This window comes from Anabas testudineus, chromosome 2, assembly GCF_900324465.2.
Source record: "Anabas testudineus chromosome 2, fAnaTes1.2, whole genome shotgun sequence".
In the NCBI taxonomy this organism is placed as follows: Eukaryota; Metazoa; Chordata; class Actinopteri; order Anabantiformes; family Anabantidae; genus Anabas; species Anabas testudineus.
Window position 1 is genome coordinate 15,251,384 of NC_046611.1, and position 22,005 is coordinate 15,273,388.

Consider the following 22,005-nt stretch of genomic DNA (forward strand, 5'->3'; position numbering starts at 1 on the left):
CTACTGAAGTTGTTCAGTCTTCAGTAACAGATGCTCTGATATTTGCAGTTGTGTGCTGAGGAGGTGGCATCAAGGTTGGTAGTAAACTGAATAAACTGGTCAAGAAGTCAAATCTGAAGTTGGAGTGGAACTGGAAGTTTGGAGGCTTTGACAGAGGAGCATGGTGGACAAGATCAGTGCCACCATGGACAATGTGTCTCACTTGCTCTATGATGAACTGTGGAAGATGGGAAACTCATTCAGATACAAACTGATTCCACTGAGAAGTCGAAGTGGAGCTGATGTGTATCGTAGCCAGCTGACATATTAATCACCAACAGTGACTTTTCAAATAAAACACCAGAAAAGAATATGAAGTTATGAGTTCTTAAGTTAGTCTCAAATAATTTTACATAGAGCTCATGTTTATTTGCTGTGTTACTGTTTAATGTTAAGTAACTCTCTAGTTTGTAAAATAATATGTATTTACTCATATTAAGGTTTTAATCCACAGCTTTTAACAGAAAGTTCAGTTTGATGGACTGAATGCAACTTTACTGCACATGTCAGAGTAAATATTTCAGACAACATCTAATCTGGTTTCACTTGTTACTGAAGAAACATCAGACTTGTTGTTAGGTTATAGTGTTGTTCTCTGTTGTCCAGCTTTAGCTGGAGATATATCACAGTAAACAAACAGTTAATTCACTGAGTTGACCAAACCCACCAACACTTTTACTGACCTAAGAGTCTCCAGTCTGCAGTGTGAACTCTTCACAAGACCAGACAGGATGTTCACATCTGATTCCTGCAGGTCATTGCCATTCAACTCCAGTTCTGTCAGATGGGAGGGGTTGGACTTCAGAGCTGAGACCAGAGAATCACAGCTGATCTTTGACAAACTGCAGTTGTTCAACCTGAATAAAGAATAAACCATGTAGATCAAATCATTAATAATCAATCAGATATGTCCTAATCAATGATGTTTCCTCTAAAATGAGTAGAGTGACTTTGTCTCTCTGTTATTGTGGATCATCATAATGTCAGCCTTCTACAGACATCATCCAAATATCACCACAACATTCATACAACTATTCATGTCAACACTGATTCATAACATGCTGCTGACCTCAGTCACATCTGGAATTACAAGATAAATATCAAATCACATATGACAGACTAAAAACTTACTACAAGACTTTTACTCATCACTGAAATGGATCAAACTTTAAAGAACCACAACTCCTTCTTCTTCTTTCGGCTTTTCCCATCCGGAGTCGCCACAGCGAATCATCCTTCTCCACCTCACTCTATCATGGGCATCTTCTACCCTAACACTAGCCAACCTCATGTCCTCTGTTAAGACATCCATATATCTCCTCCTTGGTCGTCCTCTTGCCCTCCTGCCTGGCAGCTCCATCTCCAACATCCTTCTACCAATATACTCACTATCCCTCCTCTGAACATGTCCAAACCATCTCAGTCTGGCCTCTCTGACTTTGTTGCTAACACAGGCAACGTGAGCCGTCCCTCTGATGCACTCGTTCCTTATTCTGTCTAACCTGGTCACTCCTAAGGAGAACCTCAACATCTTCATCTCTGCTACCTCCATCTCAGCCTCTTGTCTCTTTCTCACTGCTACCGTCTCTAACCCATAGAGCAGAGCTGGTGTCACCACTGTCTTGTACACCTTTCCTTTGAGTCTTGCTGACACTCTTCTGTCACACAACACTCCTGACACTTTCCTCCACCCGCTCCAACCTGCCTGCACTCTCCTCTTCACCTCTTTTCCACACTCCCCATCACACTGAACTGTTGACCCCAAGTACTTAAACTCCTGCACCTTCTTCACCTCATCCCCCTGTAACCTAACGCTTCTACCTTGATCCCTCTCGTTCAGACACATGTATTCTGTCTTACTACGACTGACCTTCATGCCTCTTCTTTCCAGAGCAAACCTCCACCTCTCTAGCTGTTCCTCTACCTGCTCTCTACTCTCACTGCAAATCACAATGTCATCCGCAAACATCATTGTCCAGGGAGATTCCTGTCTGACCTCATCTGTCAGCCTGTCCATCAACACAGCAAACAAGAAGGGACTCAAAGATGATCCTTGGTGTAGTCCCACTTCCACCTTGAACTCCTCTGTCTGACCTACAGCACATCTCACCACTGTCATACTTCTCTCATACATGTCCTGAACTACTCTGACGTACTTCTCTGCCACTCCCGACGACCTCATACAGTACCACAGCTCCTCCCTCGGCACCCTGTCATACGCCTTCTCTAAATCTACAAAGACACAATGCAGCTCCTTCTGACCAACTCTGTACTTTTTCATCAACATTCTCAAAGCAAAAATGGCATCAGTGGTGCTCTTACGGGGCATGAAACCATACTGCTGCTCACAAATCTCCACCTTCTTCCTAAGCCTGGCTTCCACTACTCTTTCCCACAGCTTCATTGTGTGGCTCATCAACTTTATTCCTCTATAGTTGCTGCAGTTCTGCGTGTCACCCTTGTTCTTAAAGATCGGAACTAGAACACTTCTCCTCCATTCCTCAGGCATCTTCTCACTCTCTAGAATCCTATTGAACAAACTGGTTAGAAACTCCACTGCTGTCTCTCCTAAGCACTTCCACACCTCCACAGGTATGTCATCAGGACCAACGGCCTTTCCACTCTTCATCCTTTTCAAAGCCTTCCTAACCTCATCCTTTCCAATCTCTTCTATTTCCTGCTCCACAACATCCACATCTTCCTCCCTTCTTTCCCTGTCATTTTCCTCGTTCATCAGCTCCTCAAAATACTCCTTCCATCTTTTCTGCACACTCTCCTGGGTTGTTAGCACCTTTCCATCTCTGTCCTTAATCACCCTTACCTGTTGCACATCCTTCCCATCTCTATCTCTCTGTCTGGCTAGCCTGTACAAGTCCTTCTCTCCTTCCTTTGTGTCTAACCTGTCATACAGCTCATCGTAAGCTTTCTGTTTGGCCTTTGCCACCTCCCTCTTCACTCTACGCTGCGCTTCCTTGTACTCCTGTCTACTTTCCTCAGTCCTTTCTACATCCCACTTCCTTCTAGCCAACCTCTTCCTCTGGGCACATTCCTGTACTTCCTCATTCCACCACCAAGTGTCTTTACCTTCTTTCCTCTTTCCAGATAACACACCTAGCACCTTCCTACCTGTTTCCCTGCTAACCTCTGCTGTAGTTTCCCAGTCATCTGGAAGCTCATCCTGACCACCAAGAACCTGTCTCAACTTCTGTCTGAATTCCTCACAAGTTTCTTCATTCTTTAGCTTCCACCACTTGGTCTTCTTCTCTGCCTTCCCTCTCTTCTTCTTCCTGACCTCCAGAGTCATCTTACACACCACCATGCGGTGCTGTCTGGCTATACTCTCTCCTACCACCACTTTGCAGTCACTAACCTCTCTCAAATGACCTCGTCTACATAGGATGTAGTCCACCTGCGTACTCCTACCTCCACTTCTGTATGTCACTCTATGTTCCTCTCGCTTCTGGAAGTAAGTGTTGACTACAGCCATTTCCATCCTCTTAGCAAAGTCCACCACCATCTGTCCTTCCAGATTCCTTTCCTTCACACCAAACCTGCCCATCACCTCCTCATCACCTCTGTTGCCCTCACCAACATGCCCATTGAAGTCTGCTCCAACAACAACTCTCTCTCCTCTGGGCATACTCTCTATGACCTCATCAAACTCACTCCAGAATCTCTCCTTCTCTCCTAACTCACAGCCAATCTGTGGCGCATACCCACTGACTACATTCACCATCACCCCTTCAATTTCTAGCTTTATGCTCATCACCCTGTCTGAGACTCTTTTCACCTCTAGAACACTGTTTACAAACTCCCCCTTCAGGATCACTCCTACCTCGTTTCTCTTCCTATCCACACCATGGTAGAAAAGTTTGTATCCTCCTCCGATACTACGTGCCTTGCTGCCCTTCCACCTTGTCTCCTGCACACACAGTACATCTACCTTCCTTCTCTCCATCATGTCTGCCAGCTCTCTGCCTTTCCCTGTCAACGTGCCAACGTTAAGAGTCCCTATTCTCAAACCTATGCTCCTGCCTTTTCCCTTCTCTCTCTGACCATGAACCCTTCTGCCTCCCCTCTTTCTTCGACCAACAGTAGTCAAATTTCCACCGGCACCCTGTAGGTTAACAGCATCAGTGGCGGTCGTTGTTAACCCGGGCCTCGACCGATCCGGTATGAAAGTGTTATTGATGATTCGCATGGTTATTTTGGCAATTTTTACGCCGGATGCCCTTCCTGACGCAACCCTCTCTATTTATCCGGGCTTGGGACCGGCACAGAAGTAACTGGCTTGCAACCCCTGTGGCTAGATTTTTAAAGAACCACAACTGATCCAGTAAAAAGGTCTAGCTTGGTCCTGGTCTGGATCCTACAGATCAGATCAGGAAACACAAAACTAAACACAGATTAAACTGAACAAAAACTGATTTAATCCCAAATTACAGATGATTTCATGAAAACTTTTTTTTTATTACTTTATTGTTGTGCACAGACATGATTTATAATGTAGAAGTTTGATGGTGGTGCCCGTCAGCTTTTGACAGTTTAAATTATATTAATCTAAAACTACACAAGGATAAATAAATATTGTAAATCATAAAGGCTTAATTTTAATATTTTCCTTTATAACAAGGCACAAAATATCACACAAAACACTAACAGAAGTTTCTCTTGGTGTTTTTTGCCAAATTAACTGTTAACCATGAATGAAAGCACAAGACCAGTTTCTGACTCTGTCTGGTTTGTGGCTGCAGTGGAGTTTTCTGTGACTTGGTTCTGTTTGTTTGAAATGAGAACATGCACTTGGTCTAATCTTTTCATGACTATCATAGTGACCTGACCTCAGAGTCTCCAGTCTACATTGTGGACTCTCCAGAAAACCACACAGCAGCTTCACTCCTGAGTCCTGAAGGTTGTTTCCACTCAGGTCCAGTTCTGTCAGATGGGAGGGGTTGAACTTCAGAGCTGAGACCAGAGAATCACAGCTGATCTCTGACAACCTGCAGTCCCACAATCTGAATAAAGAAATAACATAAAATGTTGGAAACAAAGTTCCTGATTGTAACCATTCAGTGTTTCATCATCTGTTCTGACATTAGGTGGCCATCATTATGAAATTATGGACTATGATGTTCGCAGATGATATTGTGATCTGTGGGAGAGCAGGAAGCAGGTGGAGGAAAATATAGAGAGGTGGAGGTGCTCTGGAAAGCAGAGGAATGAAGGTTAGCTGCAGCAAGACAGAAGACATGTGTGAATGAGAAGGAACCAAGTGGAACAGTGAGGTTACAGGGAGCAGAGAAAAGAAGGTGAAGGACTTGAAGTATTTAGAGTCAACGGTTCAGAGCAACAGAGAGTGTGGAAAAGAGGTGAAGAGGTGTGTGGAAGCAGGAAGGGGTGGAGAAAAGTGTCAGACGTGTTGAGTGATAAAAGCGAGATAGAAAGGAAAGGTGTTTAAGACGGTGGTGAGACCAGCGATGCTGTTCGGCTTAGAGACAGTGACACTGAAGAAAAGACAGGAGGCAGAGCTGAAGGTAGCAGAGCTTAAGATGCTGAGGTTCTCTTTGGGAGTGAAGAGGGTGGATAGGATCAGGAATGAGTCCATCAGAGGGACAGACCATGTCAGAAGTTTTGGAGATAAAGTCAGAGAGGCCAGACTGAGGTGGTCTGGACAAGTTCAGAGGAGAGATCGAAAACAAATCATTAATCGGATGCTGAGGTTGGAGCTGCCAGACAGGAGGTGTAGAGAATGATCAAAGAGGAGATTTATAGATGTAGTGAGAGAGGAGATAAAGTTAGTTGGTGTGAGAGAAGAAGATGCAGAGGATCAGTTTAAATGGAGGCAGATGATTTGCTGTGGACAACCCTGAAAGAAAACAGCTGAAAGGAAAATAAGAAAAAGCTACAAAACCTAACGTGTAGAAATTATTATATCCTCTGAATTCTACTCATTTTATTTTTTCTAAAAATTAAAAACATTTAATGCTGTGTTCTGTTCTGAACCTGCTGATTATTCTCTCATGAAGATTCACTTCTGCTGCCTCATGTCTTCCTTTTTAAACATGGAAAATTGAAACTGAAGAATTGAATTAATTTATTACAGTGTTGGTTAAGTTGTGGATTAAAGATATAAGTTCTACAATAGTAACAGTCAGTGAACTGACCTCAGAGTCTCCAGTCTACATTGTGGACTCTCCAGAAAACCACACAGCAGCTTCACTCCTGAATCCTGCACATTGTCGTTGGAGCTCAGGTCCAGTTCTGTCAGATAGGAGGGGTTGGACTTCAGAGCTGAGACCAGAGAATCACAGCTGATCTCTGACAAACTGCAGTAACTCAATCTGAATAAAGAATAATAACATGTTGTTTACCTCAGTCAGCAGCATGTAAAAAAAACTAATTAATGATAAATATTTAATATATAAATAAATTTATAAAGTATGTTAGTTTAATTAATTTATTTCATTTTATTCATGTAAAAAGAGTATTTAGTAATTCTGTCGCTGTTTAGACTGTTTCACACAAACATCGCTCACTTTTAATTGAAACAAATAGTTCATACAGTTGTACTGACAATCTGAACCTTTTATTTTGACAGTAAAATTTTCTAGGGAAAAACATTGACCTCAAAGTTTCCAGTCTGCAGTTTGGACTCTCCAGTCCAGCAGACAACAGCTTCACTGCTGAATCAGTCAGGCTGTTGAAGCTCAGCTCCAGTTCTTTAAGAAGAGAGCGGTTGGTCTTTAGGGCTGAGGCCACAACTTCACAGTGAGACTCTAAGAGTTGAAAGGTAGAAAATCTGACAACACATACCACAAAATGGTAACGACTCCACTGATGATAGACAATATCAAGATTTAATTTAAAAACATTGTAGGTAAACTCCCCCCTTATCTTTACAAAGTGATCCCACAGAAAACTAAAAATCACAGGGCACATGGTTTTTTGTTTTTAATGTACAGACTGATGTGGCAAAGAAAGAATGTATGTTCATCTGGAATAACTTGCAGAGGGAAAAGCAAACTGTGCAAATTGGCTCCACACTTTGGTGAATGATGCCTTTTCTGTCTGTCAGTGTTTCTAGTTTACATCAGACTTGTAAATACAACTATTGTGCATCTTGTGCTTCCCCTTGTTCTTTCTGTGAAACGGCTCAAAACTAGTAAATTAAATATCAAAGTGACTAAAATCTAAAATCTGGTCTAATACTAATTTAAGAACAAATTTAAGGTGTGTTGATTTGATATTTTGTTTTTGTGTTTATATCTTTAACACACGCATTCAGCTTTATAATTTTAGTGATCACATCTGGACTCACCGAGCCTTTCTGCAGTTCCTCACAGCTGGGATCAGTCTCTGTCGTCCTTCTGTTGATGTGTTGAACTTCTTCAGGTCCAACTCATCTAGAACCTCCTCTGACATCTGCAGCATGTAGGCCAGAGCTGAACAGTGGATCTCAGAGAGTTCCTCCTCTGATCTGTTCTCTGACTTCAGGAACTCTTGGATCTCCTGATGAACTGAGTGGTCGTTCATCTCAATCAGACAGTGGAAGATGTTGATGCTTCTGTCAGGAGAGATGTTATAACTGTTTATCTCCTTTAGGTTGTTGATGACTCTCTGGATGACGTCTGGACTGTTCTCAGTCTGACCCAGCAGACCTCCTAAGAGTCTCTGGTTGGACTCCAGAGAGAGGCCATGAAGGAAGCGAACAAACAGGTCCAGGTGACCATTTTTACTTTTAAAGGACTTCTCAATGACTGCCCTCAGGAGATCATCCAAGTTGGAATCAACATAGTCTTTTCCCAAGAACTCCTCCAGTACCTCTGTCTTCCTGTTGGTGTAACAGTGGAACATGTAGACTGCAGCCAGAAACTCCTGACTGCTCAGATGAACAAAGCAGTAGACTGTTTTCTGGAAGATCACACTCTCTCTTTTGAAGATCTCTGTACAAACTCCTGAGTACACCAAGGCCTCTGTGACATCAAGACCACACTGCTCCAGGTCTTCTTGGTAGAACATGATGTTTCCTTTCTCCAGATGTTCAAACGCCAGCCTCCCCAGCTTCAGGAGAACTTCTCTGTCAGCCTCTGTCAGCTCCTGTGGACTTGTCTCATGTCCCTCATCGTACTTGTTCTTCTTCCTCCTTGTCTGAACCAGCAGGAAGTGTGAGTACAGGTCAGTCAGGGTCTTGGGCAGCTCTCCTCTCTGCTCTGTAGTCAACATGTGCTCCAGAACTGTAGCAGTGATCCAGCAGAAGACTGGGATGTGACACATGATGTGGAGGCTCCTGGATGTCTTGATGTGTGAGATGATTCTGCTGGACAGCTCTTCATCACTGAATCTCCTCCTGACGTACTCCTCCTTCTGGACGTCAGTGAAGCCTCGTACTTCTGTTACCCTGTCAACACATGGAGGAGGGATCTGATTGGCTGCTGCAGGTCGGGAAGTTATCCAGACCAGAGCTGAGGGAAGCAGATTCCCCTTGATGAGGTTTGTCAGCAGCACGTTGACTGATGACTCCTGTGTGACATCAGACACAACCTCCCTGTTGTTGAAATCCAGTGAAAGTCTGCTTTCATCCAGGCCGTCAAAGATGAACAAAGGTTTACAGACAGCCAGCTGCTCTGCTGTGACCTTCTGTAATGTTGGATGGAAAACATGGAGCAGGGTGAGAAGACTGTACTGCTCATCTTTGATCAGGTTCAGCTCCCTGAATGAAAGCAGAACCAGCAGACTGACATCTTGGTTTTCCAAGTCCTCTGCCCAGTCCAGAGTGAACTTCTGCACTGAGAAGGTTTTTCCAACACCAGCGACACCATTCGTCAGAACCACCCTGATGTGTGTCTGTTGGTCAGGTAAGGCTTTAAAGATGTCGTGGACCTTGATTGCAGTGTCATGGAGGGTCTTCATCTTGGAAACTGTCTCCAGCTGTCTCACCTCATGTTGGGTATTAACCTCTTCACTCTGTCCCTCTGTGATGTAGAGCTCAGTGTAGATCCTGTTGAGGAGGGTTCCACTTCCTGTTTTATCGCTTCCTTCAGTCACACATTCACATCTCCTCCTCAGACTGATCTTATGTTCATCTAAAACCTCCTGCAGACCAACATCTGCTGAAAGAAGAGAAAACAATGGGAGACTAAATATTCAGCAAGAATGAGGTCAATATTATAATTAGTGACATAAAATTTATTTTTTATACTTTTTGATTCAATGAACACTAAATATAACAAAACATTCACTGAGTGTTATTTATATTTAATCATTTATCCAAAGCGACTTACAAGTGAGGTATAAGGCAAAGACAGGGTAAGCATAAGGAGCCTAAGGACCCCTGCTGCAGGTAGACCACAGCAGAGACCCCAGTCTTGTGCATGGAGGGCGGCGATATTACCTCTATACTATCCAGCCATTGTCGTTATTTGTAATCATTTTATATGTCAGTGCTTAGTAACTTAACAAATCTCTGTCATGTCAGAAATGTTGACATCAGCAGACAGATGTTCAGTCTTACTTTGTTCAGTGTTGGTCTGACTGACTCTCTGCAGTCCAGGTCTGGTTCTGGATCTTTTTCCACACTGGGGACAGGAGGAGTCTCCTGATGAACCAGACTGGTCCCAGTATGAGGTGATGCACTGTCTGCAGAACCAGTGTCCACAAGTGTCTCTGTGAAAAACATTAAGTTTAGAAATAAAAATATATTTTGTTGAGAAATCTCCAGATGAGTCCAACTGAGTGAAGAAGATTAAAAAGTCACAGAGAACAGTAAAAGTTCAGCTACTGCAGAGGTAGGAGTCATCCACCAATCATTAGATCAGGGGTTTGATTCCTGGCTCCTCCTGTCATATGGTGACGTGTCCTTGAGCAAGATACTAAACCTCAAGTTGGCCCCAGTGAGTCAGGTGAGCTGCAGCAGCTTCGTCATCGGTGTGAGTTTGTGTGAGCGAATGAGAAGCAAAAATCCTTTGACATGGTGGATAAGCAATATATAAATACAGACTATTCATCATTTATAATTGGAAATACAAATGTCTTTGTTTAGTTTGTTTTAGTCAACATAATGTGTTTAAGGTCATGAGTAAAAATAAGTGGAAATACAGTAATAATGGAAAACATTTTAAATCAGAGAACGTTTCCATGACACAATTTTGTTTTTGACCTTTAAAAACTAAACATGGTGGAGAAAATCTAAAGTCAAGACACCACCATCAGCTGCCATCAGGTTAGTTTACAATAGAAACTCTCTTACTTTGTGTTCAATGGTCCAGGTTCATTACTGAAGTATGGATTACTATCTTTGGAGTGGTCACTCTTCATAGACACACAGCTGGATACTGCAGACTCTGCTGTTTCCTCCTCTGTCTCCACACAAACACTGATCTTCTGGACTTCAGTCTGTCTGAGGGTTAAACCAGTAACACCGACTGTGAGCTCAGAACATTAGACGTACCTCCTTTGACCAACTGGTGTTAAATGTAGTGACCAGTGACAAAGCGCTGGATTTTTACCTGTTGCTGCATCAGGAGGTTTCGTGTTTTCCTCATAAGTGAAGTGATTAATGTTTGTTTGTTTGTTTTTCTTTATTCACTTGTATTTATTTAGCTGTAAATACAAAAACAGGTGCTGCTGCATATAATCTCTAGAAGTTATAATTTATCTTTCTGTTAGTTTTTAGATTTTTGTTAGCAAACACATTTCAGTAGTAATTTTAATAAACAACAACACATAGTGTTGACAAAGAAATCTGGAAATGAGCGGTGAACACGTTAGTAGCAGTTCTCTCACTTTGTGTCCGAGGGTCCAGGTGCGTTATTGAAGGTCAGAGGTTCTTCTTTAGACCAGTCGCTCTTTACAGACACACAGCTGGATGCTGCAGACTCTGCTCTGTCCTCCTCGTCCTCCACACACACGCTCATCTTCTGGACTTCAGTCAGTCTGAGAGATAAACCAGTAACACTGACTGTGAGCTCAGAACAAGAACCAGGACAAACAGGGACGACAGAACAGGAGTTAAAACACACAGTATCATTTCCTCTTTTTCTTTCAGCGTCTGTGTGAGAATAGAAGTAGATTCGGTGTCTTCTTCCCTCAACTGGGAGACACTGACTCAGAGACTCTGACAGTAACACCACCCTGCCTCAGCTTTAGTTTCCTTCCTTTTCTGACATTCACTCTGAACAAAGTCTAAACTAACTGGATGAAACTAGTTATGGGTCGACTCTGACAGTAACACCACCCTGCCTCAGCTTTAGTTTCCTTCCTTTTCTGACATTCACTCTGAACAAAGTCTAAACTAACTGGATGAAACTAGTTATGGGTCGACTCTGACAGTAACACCACCCTGCCTCAGCTTTAGTTTCCTTCCTTTTCTGACATTCACTCTGAACAAAGTCTAAACTAACTGGCTGAAACTAGTTATGGGTCGACTCTGTGTCAAAGTGGCCGAGTCACATGATTGTTTGAAGAAATGTTTCAGATCAGGATGATTTGTCACTAGAGCAGGTGAATCCTGGACAACACAGAGACTGACCTGTCTGAAAGTTCAATAAGTTTAAAGGAGAAGGAGGAAATCTTTTCTACAGCTGAATTTTGAATTACATACATTAAAGAGTTTGCACCTGAGCAGTTGGCAGCAAAGTCTTGTAGCTCCTGAAAATGTTCCCACTTTGTGACATATTCTTTTAATAACTACTGTTGTCTTTAGCTTAATCGCCTAAGGATATTGCTGTGAGAAGAATCCACACAGGAGATGACCTCCTTTTATTAAAACGAAGTAAACCTGGAGTATATCACCACATCCCAGCTGAGCTGAGATGGTCGGTGTATTGTAGATTGGTCTCTATCTTTTTCTGAGTCCAACCTCATTTCAGTCACTGAAGTTTTTAGCATCAGTTTATCCTTCTGTTTAAAGCTGCCTCCCAACAGACTGCAGCATTAAACAGCACACTGCTACTGTAGTTTGATAAAACATTTGTAGCATCTTCCTGCAGATGTCTAATGACCTAAGTCGCCTTAGGAGGAAAAGACGTCTCTGAAAATCCCTCACCATCTCTTTGGTTTTAGAGTTGTTCAGTAGGAGGTGGTTTTTGTGACTCCAGTCTCTGAAGGATTTTATCAGTCCTCTGTACTCCTCATTCTTTCCATTCCTGATACAACAACTGCAGTATGATCAGAGTACTTCTGAATATGCCAACACTCAGAATTCTACTTGAAGTCTTCTGTGTACAGTTTGTACAAGAATGGAGCCAAAACAGTTCCCTGTGGAGCCAAACACTGTGGATGTTACGAACAGACTGGGGACGAATGAGTAAGAACAAAAATATATATTTATTAACAAAAAGGGCAGGGGACACAAGGAGCTAACAAACACCAACAAAGTATCAACTAAAAGAGACCCGAACACACGGTGGACAAATACCAACAAAGCATAATCGGACATAAAGTAGCAACTAAAAACCTACGCACTAACGCGGACAAAAACCAACTGATAAACTAAACGTACAAAGTAACAAACAAAAATCACTGCACAAGGCAGGAGAACATTAACAGACGGACAAACCAACAGTACAAAGTATCAACTCAAAAAACACTGACTAACAAAAACAGACTGGTGCCTCACGGACAAACGAACAAACAAACTGACCAGATTTACCAGAGGGAGGAACTGTAACAGTGGAGGGAACAAATGGAGCATCAACCCCCATCCCTTTTCAGTTCTTCTCTAAGGATGATTGGTTGGATGGTGTTGAATGTATTTAAAACATCCAAGAACCTCATCCTCACATAACTTTTTATTTTTTCCAGTTGAGACAAAACAATGTTATGGTTTAAAATAAGACATTTAAAATGACTAGACTTAGGATTTTAATATAACAAAATCAGTTTAACTCTCACAAGCATAAAAACATTCTCTCTTATAAAAATTTAAACGTGGATTGTTGAACGTGTGAGTAACCGAATTGAACAATGATGCCTGTGAGCTGGAAATATAATCATAATAATATAATCATAATCCACCATGTCACACTTCTTTGACTTTCAAGTTTTTAGATGAACTAGCAAAATATTCTTCTGTACAAACAGTCTGACCACTAAACATCACAACAATGTAACAGTTTCAGCTGGTTTCATTTCTTTAGATGTTTATTATCTAGGAAAGTCTGGTCCTATAAGTTTTCTTGAATCTGTGCAGTTCATCACGTCCTGGGTAGTGATGCAAGAGCTGCTTTGTAAGTGGGTGATAGATTATACCTTATACCACCTCCTCTGTTTAACGAGGATTGTTGAACAACCCTTGAACCAAGTTAGAACCAAACTGAATGTTGTTTCTGCTTTTTTGGATCCAAACACTGCAAATGTGATTTGAGTATGAGGTGCTGTCTAAAGTGACTCAGTCTGCAGAGAACTGATGCTTAAATACTGGATTGTCCTAAAATGGACACATTACATTTATGGTTTTATACAACTCTCTCTGTTTCTGTTGTTCTGATGTTAAATGTCTGTCTCTCACTGTAGAAACACAAAAGACAGTTAAGACAGTTTAACTGGACCATCAGCCGTTTATCGGACAGCTGGTGGTGATTGACTGCAGCTGATCACAAAGATCTGAAGCCTCATCACAACACCAGCAAAGTCTTATACTGAAAATCCAGTTAGAAGAGTAGAACAATGTAAAACACTTTATTTGTTTTCAGATCCATTATCTAGATCATAGATGAGTCACATGTGGAGAAATAGAAGAGTCTGAGTATTAAAGTCTAAACTAATGACACACTGAGGACAGTAGAAGTACATAAGATTTTTAATAAAGAGCAGATGTTTCTATTTAAAAGCTGCAGTGGAGACAAATATAATCTCCAATCCAATCCGTCACATAGTGTGCGTGAAGGAGCAGCTGGAAGTGTTCAATGAACCAGAGCCCTTGTTGGTTGTTCTCTGACACTTTTCACTGAGCAGATTGAAACTGAGAACAAAGAGGGAGATTCAGAGGGAGCACAAGCTGGTCTCCACAGACCAGTAGTGGAAGTAAATCAGTGACAGTAAACAGTCAAATGTTTGAGGAGCAGCTCTAACCCACGACCACAGACTGGAAATAATCACTGGATCTAACAGTGAAACTAAAGATGGAGCCTCCTCACTTCAACACCTTATGTTATGAAGAGCCTGAAGCAGCTGGACACAGACAGAGAGCAGCTGTTGAACATAGTGGAGCATGAAGCAGCTAAAGATCAGATATTTGTAGAGAAATGTATGAACTAATTCACAGAGACACAGGAAAAGGAAACTTGTTTTACCACCTGTTGGTTTAATATTTATCAGACCTGTCTGGGTTCAACAAACCAAAAACTGGGAGCTCATTTTATAAAGTTATTTTATGGACAAAACATGTTAACAACAGTATCTGAGTGGTTATAAAACTGTCAATGGAAACAAACAACAAACACCATTCACCATGTGATTAATTCTATAGAAATGAACACATGAAGCCTCATGGCCCAGACTGTAAAGTTGGAAAATGAGAATTGGTCTTAATCAGCAGGACATGATGTGAAAATCAGCAGGAGTTCTCTTACTGATAACAATAAATGACTTAAAGTAGTAACAGCTCAGTAATAAAGGCAGGAACAGATCACACACGTTGAAGGAGAAAGTCTGAGTTTTAATATGTGATGAGAAATGTCTGTGGTTCTGAGCAGGAAGCTGATGAACAAACAAAGATCAGACAAGACTCAGAAAAGAGCTGCAAGGCTGGATTCTACATTAGAGATGGATTTGGTTTAATTCTACCAGAACAGAATAATAATACAGTTTCTATCATATAAACATTGTTCATATCAACCATTGTCTAAATATTTGTATCCTCTAAAGGGACAGTTCACCTAAAACTAAAAGAACAACTACTGTGAACAGGTCTTCAGAGTCATCTGGACTGGATCAACTGAGAAATATGGAACAAAATCTGTGTTTTCATCAACGTGTTTATTACAAAACAAAAGAAATTAAACCCATTCTTTGTGTCTCTCTCATACAATTACAGTCAGAGCATCTCTGCTGCTGCTGCTTCAACATCTGGATCATCATCAAGCATCATCTTCTTTTTACTGTGACCTTTACAAACATCACTTCCATCTGTTGATAGAAGACGAAACAACACAGATGGTAAATCAGTATTTAAAAACTCATTTCATCAACTAGTCAGAACATTTCTGATTATCTCATAACTCCAAACATACATGTCATATTTTCACATTCTTAACATAAGATATATGACACACCCATAACTTGGATCGAACCATTTCCACTACATAATATGATTCATTATGTAATGGAAATAAAAAGCACCTCAACTTGTAGAGAGACTGTAGAAGTAGTTAGTGATCCGGAGAGCTACTTATTACTGCACCTCATTACTAAATGTCTTCACTTCATCCATCTTTATGATGCCAGTTTGCTTAGTTCAGAAGGTCTTTAACACCTCACTGTAACTTAATGAACGAGCTTCCTTCTGTTTGTGATGTTTGAAGACTCATTTCTGCACATTTCCTTTCCAGTTCCTCAGTACTGGACCTCCACAGGACTGTGTGCTGTCACCTATGATCTACATCATATTTCTATGATATCTCTATGATTCTACTGAAATGAACAAATTGTTGACGCTATAAGAGAAAGAACGAGTCATCAGATCACCCACCCCCACCACCAATGCTGACCTCAGCAGCTGCTGGTTTTTTGAAGCTTTACAGGAAATATTGGATCTTTGACTTGATACCAACTATATTTAGTCCAATACTGCTGAAAGCAGCATGGACTGACTCCAACCCTCTACTGACCTCAAGGTTTCCAGTCTACAATGGGGACTCTCCACAAGATCAGACAGCAGCTTAACATCTGAATCCTGCAGCTTGTTGTTCCTCAGGTCCAGTTCTGTCAGATGGGAGGGGTTGGACTTCAGAGCAGAGACTAGAGAATCACAGCTGATCTCTGACAAACTGCAGGAATCCAATCTGAATAAAGAATAAAACAAAGATAAAAGAATACAAAACATTTATTGATGTCATCTTCTAAATAAACTTGAGTTGAATTAAACTGATAAACTCAGACAGACTCAAACAGAACACAGACTAGATTTTGGCCACCATCACTTTCATTATAAAGGCTTTAGGAAAGAATCTATTCAGTATGAACAGAAAAGAATTAATATAGTATGAATTATTTACAATACAATTCTGTCTGTGTTTCCCTGGACCCTGATATGCAGTGAAATGGAGGCTAAGAGGCAAGAAGGCCTGAAAGAAGTCCTCCTAGTTCAGCAACCCAGATCAGGACCAGTCCTGAATGAAAAGCAGCTGAGAAGGGAGTATCAGAACTTTCCACAGCAGAGGAAACAAGTTTAGTTACAGATTGATGTGGTTTGTAACTCTATGAAGAAGCTGTGCTAAAGGTAACTAGATAACAGAGCAAAGAATGTATCTGTTGGTAAAATCCAACTTCAGGAGGGTAGAAATCTGTAAAACAACGAGTCAAAGCTGAGCAAAGGGTTGGTTTTATTTACAGTGAAGTGAGCATGTGGTCTGTGTGTGAATGGCTTCTAAACAAATGATCTAGTAAAATATTGGTGATATGTGATTACATATTAATATAGGTACAGTAAGATTCTGTTAGTTAAATGCTCTCATCAAATGTCTGGGACAGTACAATGTAAAGAGAAAAGCCAAGAACCTTCAGAAGAATCAGACCCCAGTGGCTATCAGAGGAAGCTACAAGGACGAAGACAGGACTGATGTCAGATGGGGACGACTCAGTACCTTTGCTGACTGTGCGGACTGTACCTACTCCTACTCACACCAAATGTTATTTCTATAGAAGCTTTACAGTCCGTACAATATTTACATATTCTGTACTAGACCCTTGACTCAGATAGGGAAACACAACAAAGGTCTGTCTATTAATTAATCTCAGTAAAGAACTAAAAATGGTGTCTGACCTCAGAGTCTCCAGTCTACATTGTGGACTCTCCAGAAAACCACACAGCAGCTTCACTCCTGAATCCTGCACGATGTTGTAGCTCAGCTCCAGTTCTCTCAGATGGGAGGGGTTGGACTTCAGAGCTGAGGCCAGAGACTCACAACTGGTCTCTGACAACCTGCAAGAAGTCAATCTGAAAAAAGGAAAAAACATGCAGCTAAAATCAAAAACCCAATCACATATGTCCTAATCAATGAACTTCTGTCTAAAATCAGTAAAGTAGCTTTGTCATTCTCTCACTGTGAATCATCATAATATAACGAGTTGGTGGAAACATTTGGCTGTGATAGTTAGTAATACTAGAAAGTAGTATATGTGACTGTAGGTCGAGTAAAAACAAAATGCAGGTTTAAAATGATGATTTAGTTTATTAAGGGGAATAAAGTTTTCCAAACCACCAATCTAGTGGTTTCATAGACAACATAACTGTACAACCAGTGGCTACAGATAGCTGACAGTGTGATCTCTCTTCAGCTGCAATGATGGCATGAATTTCAAAAACACAACATCTGGTACGCTGCTATGTTGTATTTACTTATAACAACATCAACAAAAATATTAGTTTAACCAGCAACAACAACAAACCAACAGTTAAAATCAATATTGAAAAAAACACTTGAACTGACCTCAGAGTTTCCAGTCGACAATTTGGACTCTCCAGTCCAGCGGACAGCATCTTCATTCCTGAATCATGTAGCCTGTTTCCACTGAGGTCCAGCTCTCTCAGATGGGAGGAGTTGGATTTCAGTGCTGAGACCACAACTTCACAGTGAGTTTCTGAGAGTCCACAGTGAACAAGTCTGTGATGCAGAACATATGAAGTTGAAAATAAAATAATAATCTGACAATGAAATGAAAAAAAAACTGCTTTAATAATAAATTTAATTTTGTTGACAAAGCAAATTATTAAGTGCAGCTGTAACTGAGGTGAACAGTTATTCAGGCATTGGACTAATTCATGTTTCTGTGTCTGCTGCATGATATTAATTACATTTTGTGTTAAAGTGGACTCTGCATCTGTGTGCAGCCCAAAATAGATTGTGGACTGTGGATTGGTCAAACTGTGAATGTACTGACTCGTACATCAGATCATTAAGATAGATGCTCATTTCATGCAGATGTTGATTTCAACATCCTTAAAATTGTTATTGTGAAACGGTTTCACATAAACATTTTCATGTTCAGTCCTGTTTATAGGATGAGGATAGTGGTTGTTTATATTTACACGTGTTCATGTGTATTTATGCATCAGTATTTGTATTTCTGTGTGTACAGTATTTGTATGATTTATGTATATGAACAGTAGAAGTATGTTCATGTGTGGATGTTAATATCTGTTTGTATATATGTAGTATTTTCTTTTCCATTTTTTTAAATGTTTTTTTCTCATCTGATTCAACCGTCTAAGGACAGAGGGTGTTGTTGTGGAGCAGTGTGTAAAGTCCACTGGGTCAAAGTTCACATCTGACAGTTTAAAGGTCAGATGTGAACTTATTTCTACAGCAAAACGTTCTGTAGAAATAAAACTGACACTGCTGTTGCTTCCTGTGATCATGTCGTCGTGTTTTATATTGTGCATGATGAGAATGTGTACTTGTATGTTCTCAAATTGTAGTATGAGTAGAAGTACATGTGCTGTACTGCAGGTACAGAGGCTGCAGCTGTGTGTTATCCTCATGTTAGTGATCACATCTGGACTCACCGAGCCTTTCTGCAGTTCCTCACAGCTGGAATCAGTCTCTGTCGTCCCTCCCACGATGTGTTGAACGTCTTCAGGTCCAACTCATCCAGAACCTCCTCTGACATCTGCAGCATGTAGGCCAGAGCTGAGCAGTGGATTACAGAGAGGTACTTGTCTGATCTGTTCTCTGACTTCAGGAACTCTTGGATCTCCTGATGAACTGAGTGGTCGTTCATCTCCATCAGACAGTGGAAGATGTTGATGCTTCTGTCAGGAGAGATGTCACTACTGTTCATTTCCTTTAGGTTATTAATGACTCTCTGAATGACTTCTGGAATGTTCTCTGTCTGACCCAGCAGACCTCCTAAGAGTCTGTGGTTGGACTCCAGAGAGAGGCCATGAAGGAAACGAACAAACAGGTCCAGGTGACCATTTTTACTCTCAAGGGATTTTATCAAGGCTTTCCTAAGGAAGGCATCCAGAGTTAGGTTAACTGTGTAGTTGCAGTATTTCCCCACAAACTCCTCCAGTGCTTCTGTCTTCTTATTGGTGTAACAGTGGAACATGTAGACTGCAGCCAGAAACTCCTGAATGCTCAGATGAACAAAGCAGTAGACTGTTTTCTGGAAGATCACACTCTCTCTTTTGAAGATCTCTGTGCAAACTCCTGAGTACACCAAGGCCTCTGTCACATCAAGACCACACTGCTCCAGGTCTTCTTGGTAGAACATGATGTTTCCTTTCTCCAGATGTTCAAACGCCAGCCTCCCCAGCTTCAGGAGAACTTCTCTGTCAGCCTCTGTCAGCTCCTGTGGACTCGTCTCATATCCCTCATCGTACTTGTTCTTCTTCCTCTTTGTCTGAACCAGCAGGAAGTGTGAGTACAGGTCAGTCAGGGTCTTGGGCAGCTCTCCTCTCTGCTCTGTAGTCAACATGTGCTCCAGGACTGTAGCAGTGATCCAGCAGAAGACTGGGATGTGACACATGATGTGGAGGCTCCTGGATGTCTTGATGTGTGAGATGATTGTGCTGGACAGCTCTTCATCACTGAATCTCCTCCTGAAGTACTCCTCCTTCTGGACGTCAGTGAAGCCTCGTACTTCTGTTACCCTGTCAACACATGGAGGAGGGATCTGATTGGCTGCTGCAGGTCGGGAAGTTATCCAGACCAGAGCTGAGGGAAGCAGATTCCCCTTGATGAGGTTTGTCAGCAGCACGTTGACTGATGACTCCTGTGTGACATCAGACACGACCTCCCTGTTGTTGAAATCCAGTGAAAGTCTGCTTTCATCCAGGCCGTCAAAGATGAACAAAGGTTTACAGACAGCCAGCTGCTCTGCTGTGACCTTCTGTAATGTTGGATGGAAAACATGGAGCAGGATGAGAAGACTGTACTGCTCATCTTTGATCAGGTTCAGCTCCCTGAATGAAAGCAGAACCAGCAGACTGACATCTTGGTTTTCCAAGTCCTCTGCCCAGTCCAGAGTGAACTTCTGCACTGAGAAGGTTTTTCCAACACCAGCGACACCGTTCGTCAGAACCACTCTGATGTGTGTCTGTTGGTCAGGTAAGGCTTTAAAGATGTCGTGGACCTTGATTGCAGTGTCATGGAGGGTCTTCATCTTGGAAACTGTCTCCAGCTGTCTCACCTCATGTTGGGTATTAACCTCTTCACTCTGTCCCTCTGTGATGTAGAGCTCAGTGTAGATCCTGTTGAGGAGGGTTCCACTTCCTGTTTCATCACTTCCTTCAGTCACACATTCACATCTCCTCCTCAGACGGATCTTATGTTCATCTAAAACCTCCTGCAGACCAACATCTGCTGAAAGACAAGAAACTATGTGAGATTGAAGAAAAAGAATCTGGTAATTAATTTCATCAGATGCAATAAAAAACAAAGAAATTCAACAAATCTCTCTTATGTCAGACATAAAAAATATTAAACATCAGCAGACAGATGTTCAGTCTTACTTATTACGGTTATGGTTCTGGATCTTTTTCCACACTGGGGACAGGAGGAGTCGCCTGATGAACCAGACTGGTCCCAGTATGAGGTGATGCACTGTCTGCAGAACCAGTGTCCACAGCTGGTAGAGACTGGATCCTTCAGGACGTCCTCACACAAAGCACAGTGGGACAGCTGCTGCTCCTCCACACAAACAAGACTCTTCTTCCTGTTTTTGTGGACACAAAGAAAACTTGCAGTCTGGAGACAGTGAGTGAGGAAGTTGTTTTTTCTCAGGGACCTCAGAAGAGACTGATTCCCATCAACACTACTGGATCTAACAGGATCTTTGGAGTGAAACAAACACTTGACCTGTTTTATCAGCTCAGTTTATTGTTTGTTTATGATTCTTAAAATTAAAAATGTACTTTATGCTGTGAAATCAAACACTGATGTTGCTTCTCTGTCTCTGATGACATTGACACCAGCATTTAGAAACAGAACAAAACTTCTTACTTTGTGTCTGAGGGTCTAGACGTCACATCGCATAAGGTCAGAGGTTCTTCTTTGGAGTGGTCACTCTCCATAGACACACAGCTGGAAACTGCAGACTCTGCTCTGTCCTCCTCTTCCTCCACACAAACACTCATCTTCTGGACTTCAGTCAGTCAGAGATAAACCAGCAACACTGACTGTGAGCTCAGAACAAGCATCAACCAAGAATCTAATCTGCTCAACAGTCACATGAAGGAAATCTACGCACAAGGATGCATCTCCCTGTTTTCTCCCAGTTTCCATTTGTATGAACAGCAGCAGATTCTCTCTTTTCTACTCTCTACAGTCCTGAAACGTACTCAGAGACTGTGACAGTAAAATAATCCTGTTGTATTAACACTCACCGGCCTCAAACGTCACTTTTACTCCTACTGCTCTGTTGGCTCTAAACAGAGTCTGAACTAAGTGACACAAATGTTCAGTTTCAGTTCCTCCTCTGTTCAGTTCCCATCAGTGTCAACTCGGGATTTCCTGACGTCCCCCTGACTCTTCTCCCTTTACACAGTTCAGTTTTTAAAAACCACAAATGTTCACTGAACAACACTCACTGCTGTAATCGAACCATTAACAGAATCCTTAAAGACACGTCCAAATATCTGGAGAAAAACTAATATTCTGTTTTAAATGTGCTGCAACTTTTCTCTAATGATTCTAACAAACATTTGAGTCAAAAGGACAAATCACCTCATTGAATTAGTAACACCCAGATCTTGTTCTGTGGATCAAACACTAAAATGTCTTTATTATTGACTAAAGATTTGAA

At 41.6% G+C, this 22,005-nt stretch overlaps 2 protein-coding genes across 11 annotated transcripts in view; both read right to left on the minus strand.

Moving 5' to 3' along the window:
* Positions 1–22,005, minus strand: part of LOC113163505 — a 1,294,879-nt gene that overhangs the window by 709,091 nt on the left and 563,783 nt on the right. The window lies entirely within an intron of this gene.
* Positions 1–22,005, minus strand: part of LOC113163500 (NACHT, LRR and PYD domains-containing protein 12-like) — a 664,684-nt gene that overhangs the window by 584,841 nt on the left and 57,838 nt on the right. For 2 of the 10 annotated variants that reach the window (XM_026362199.1, XM_026362201.2), the window contains exon 5: positions 18,764–20,564. In XM_026362199.1, coding sequence (XP_026217984.1) covers positions 18,764–20,564 — 1,801 coding nt within the window. Of the gene's footprint in view, positions 1–722; positions 897–1,072; positions 1,217–4,362; positions 4,409–6,203; positions 6,381–6,664; positions 6,839–7,357; positions 9,150–9,550; positions 9,703–10,285; positions 10,436–10,821; positions 11,116–13,904; positions 15,166–15,866; positions 16,041–17,687; positions 17,862–18,763; positions 20,565–20,713; positions 20,923–21,203; positions 21,627–22,005 lie in introns of those variants that run through there. The other 8 variants (XM_026362205.2, XM_026362204.2, XM_026362206.2 and 5 more) reach the window with 8 other exon arrangements.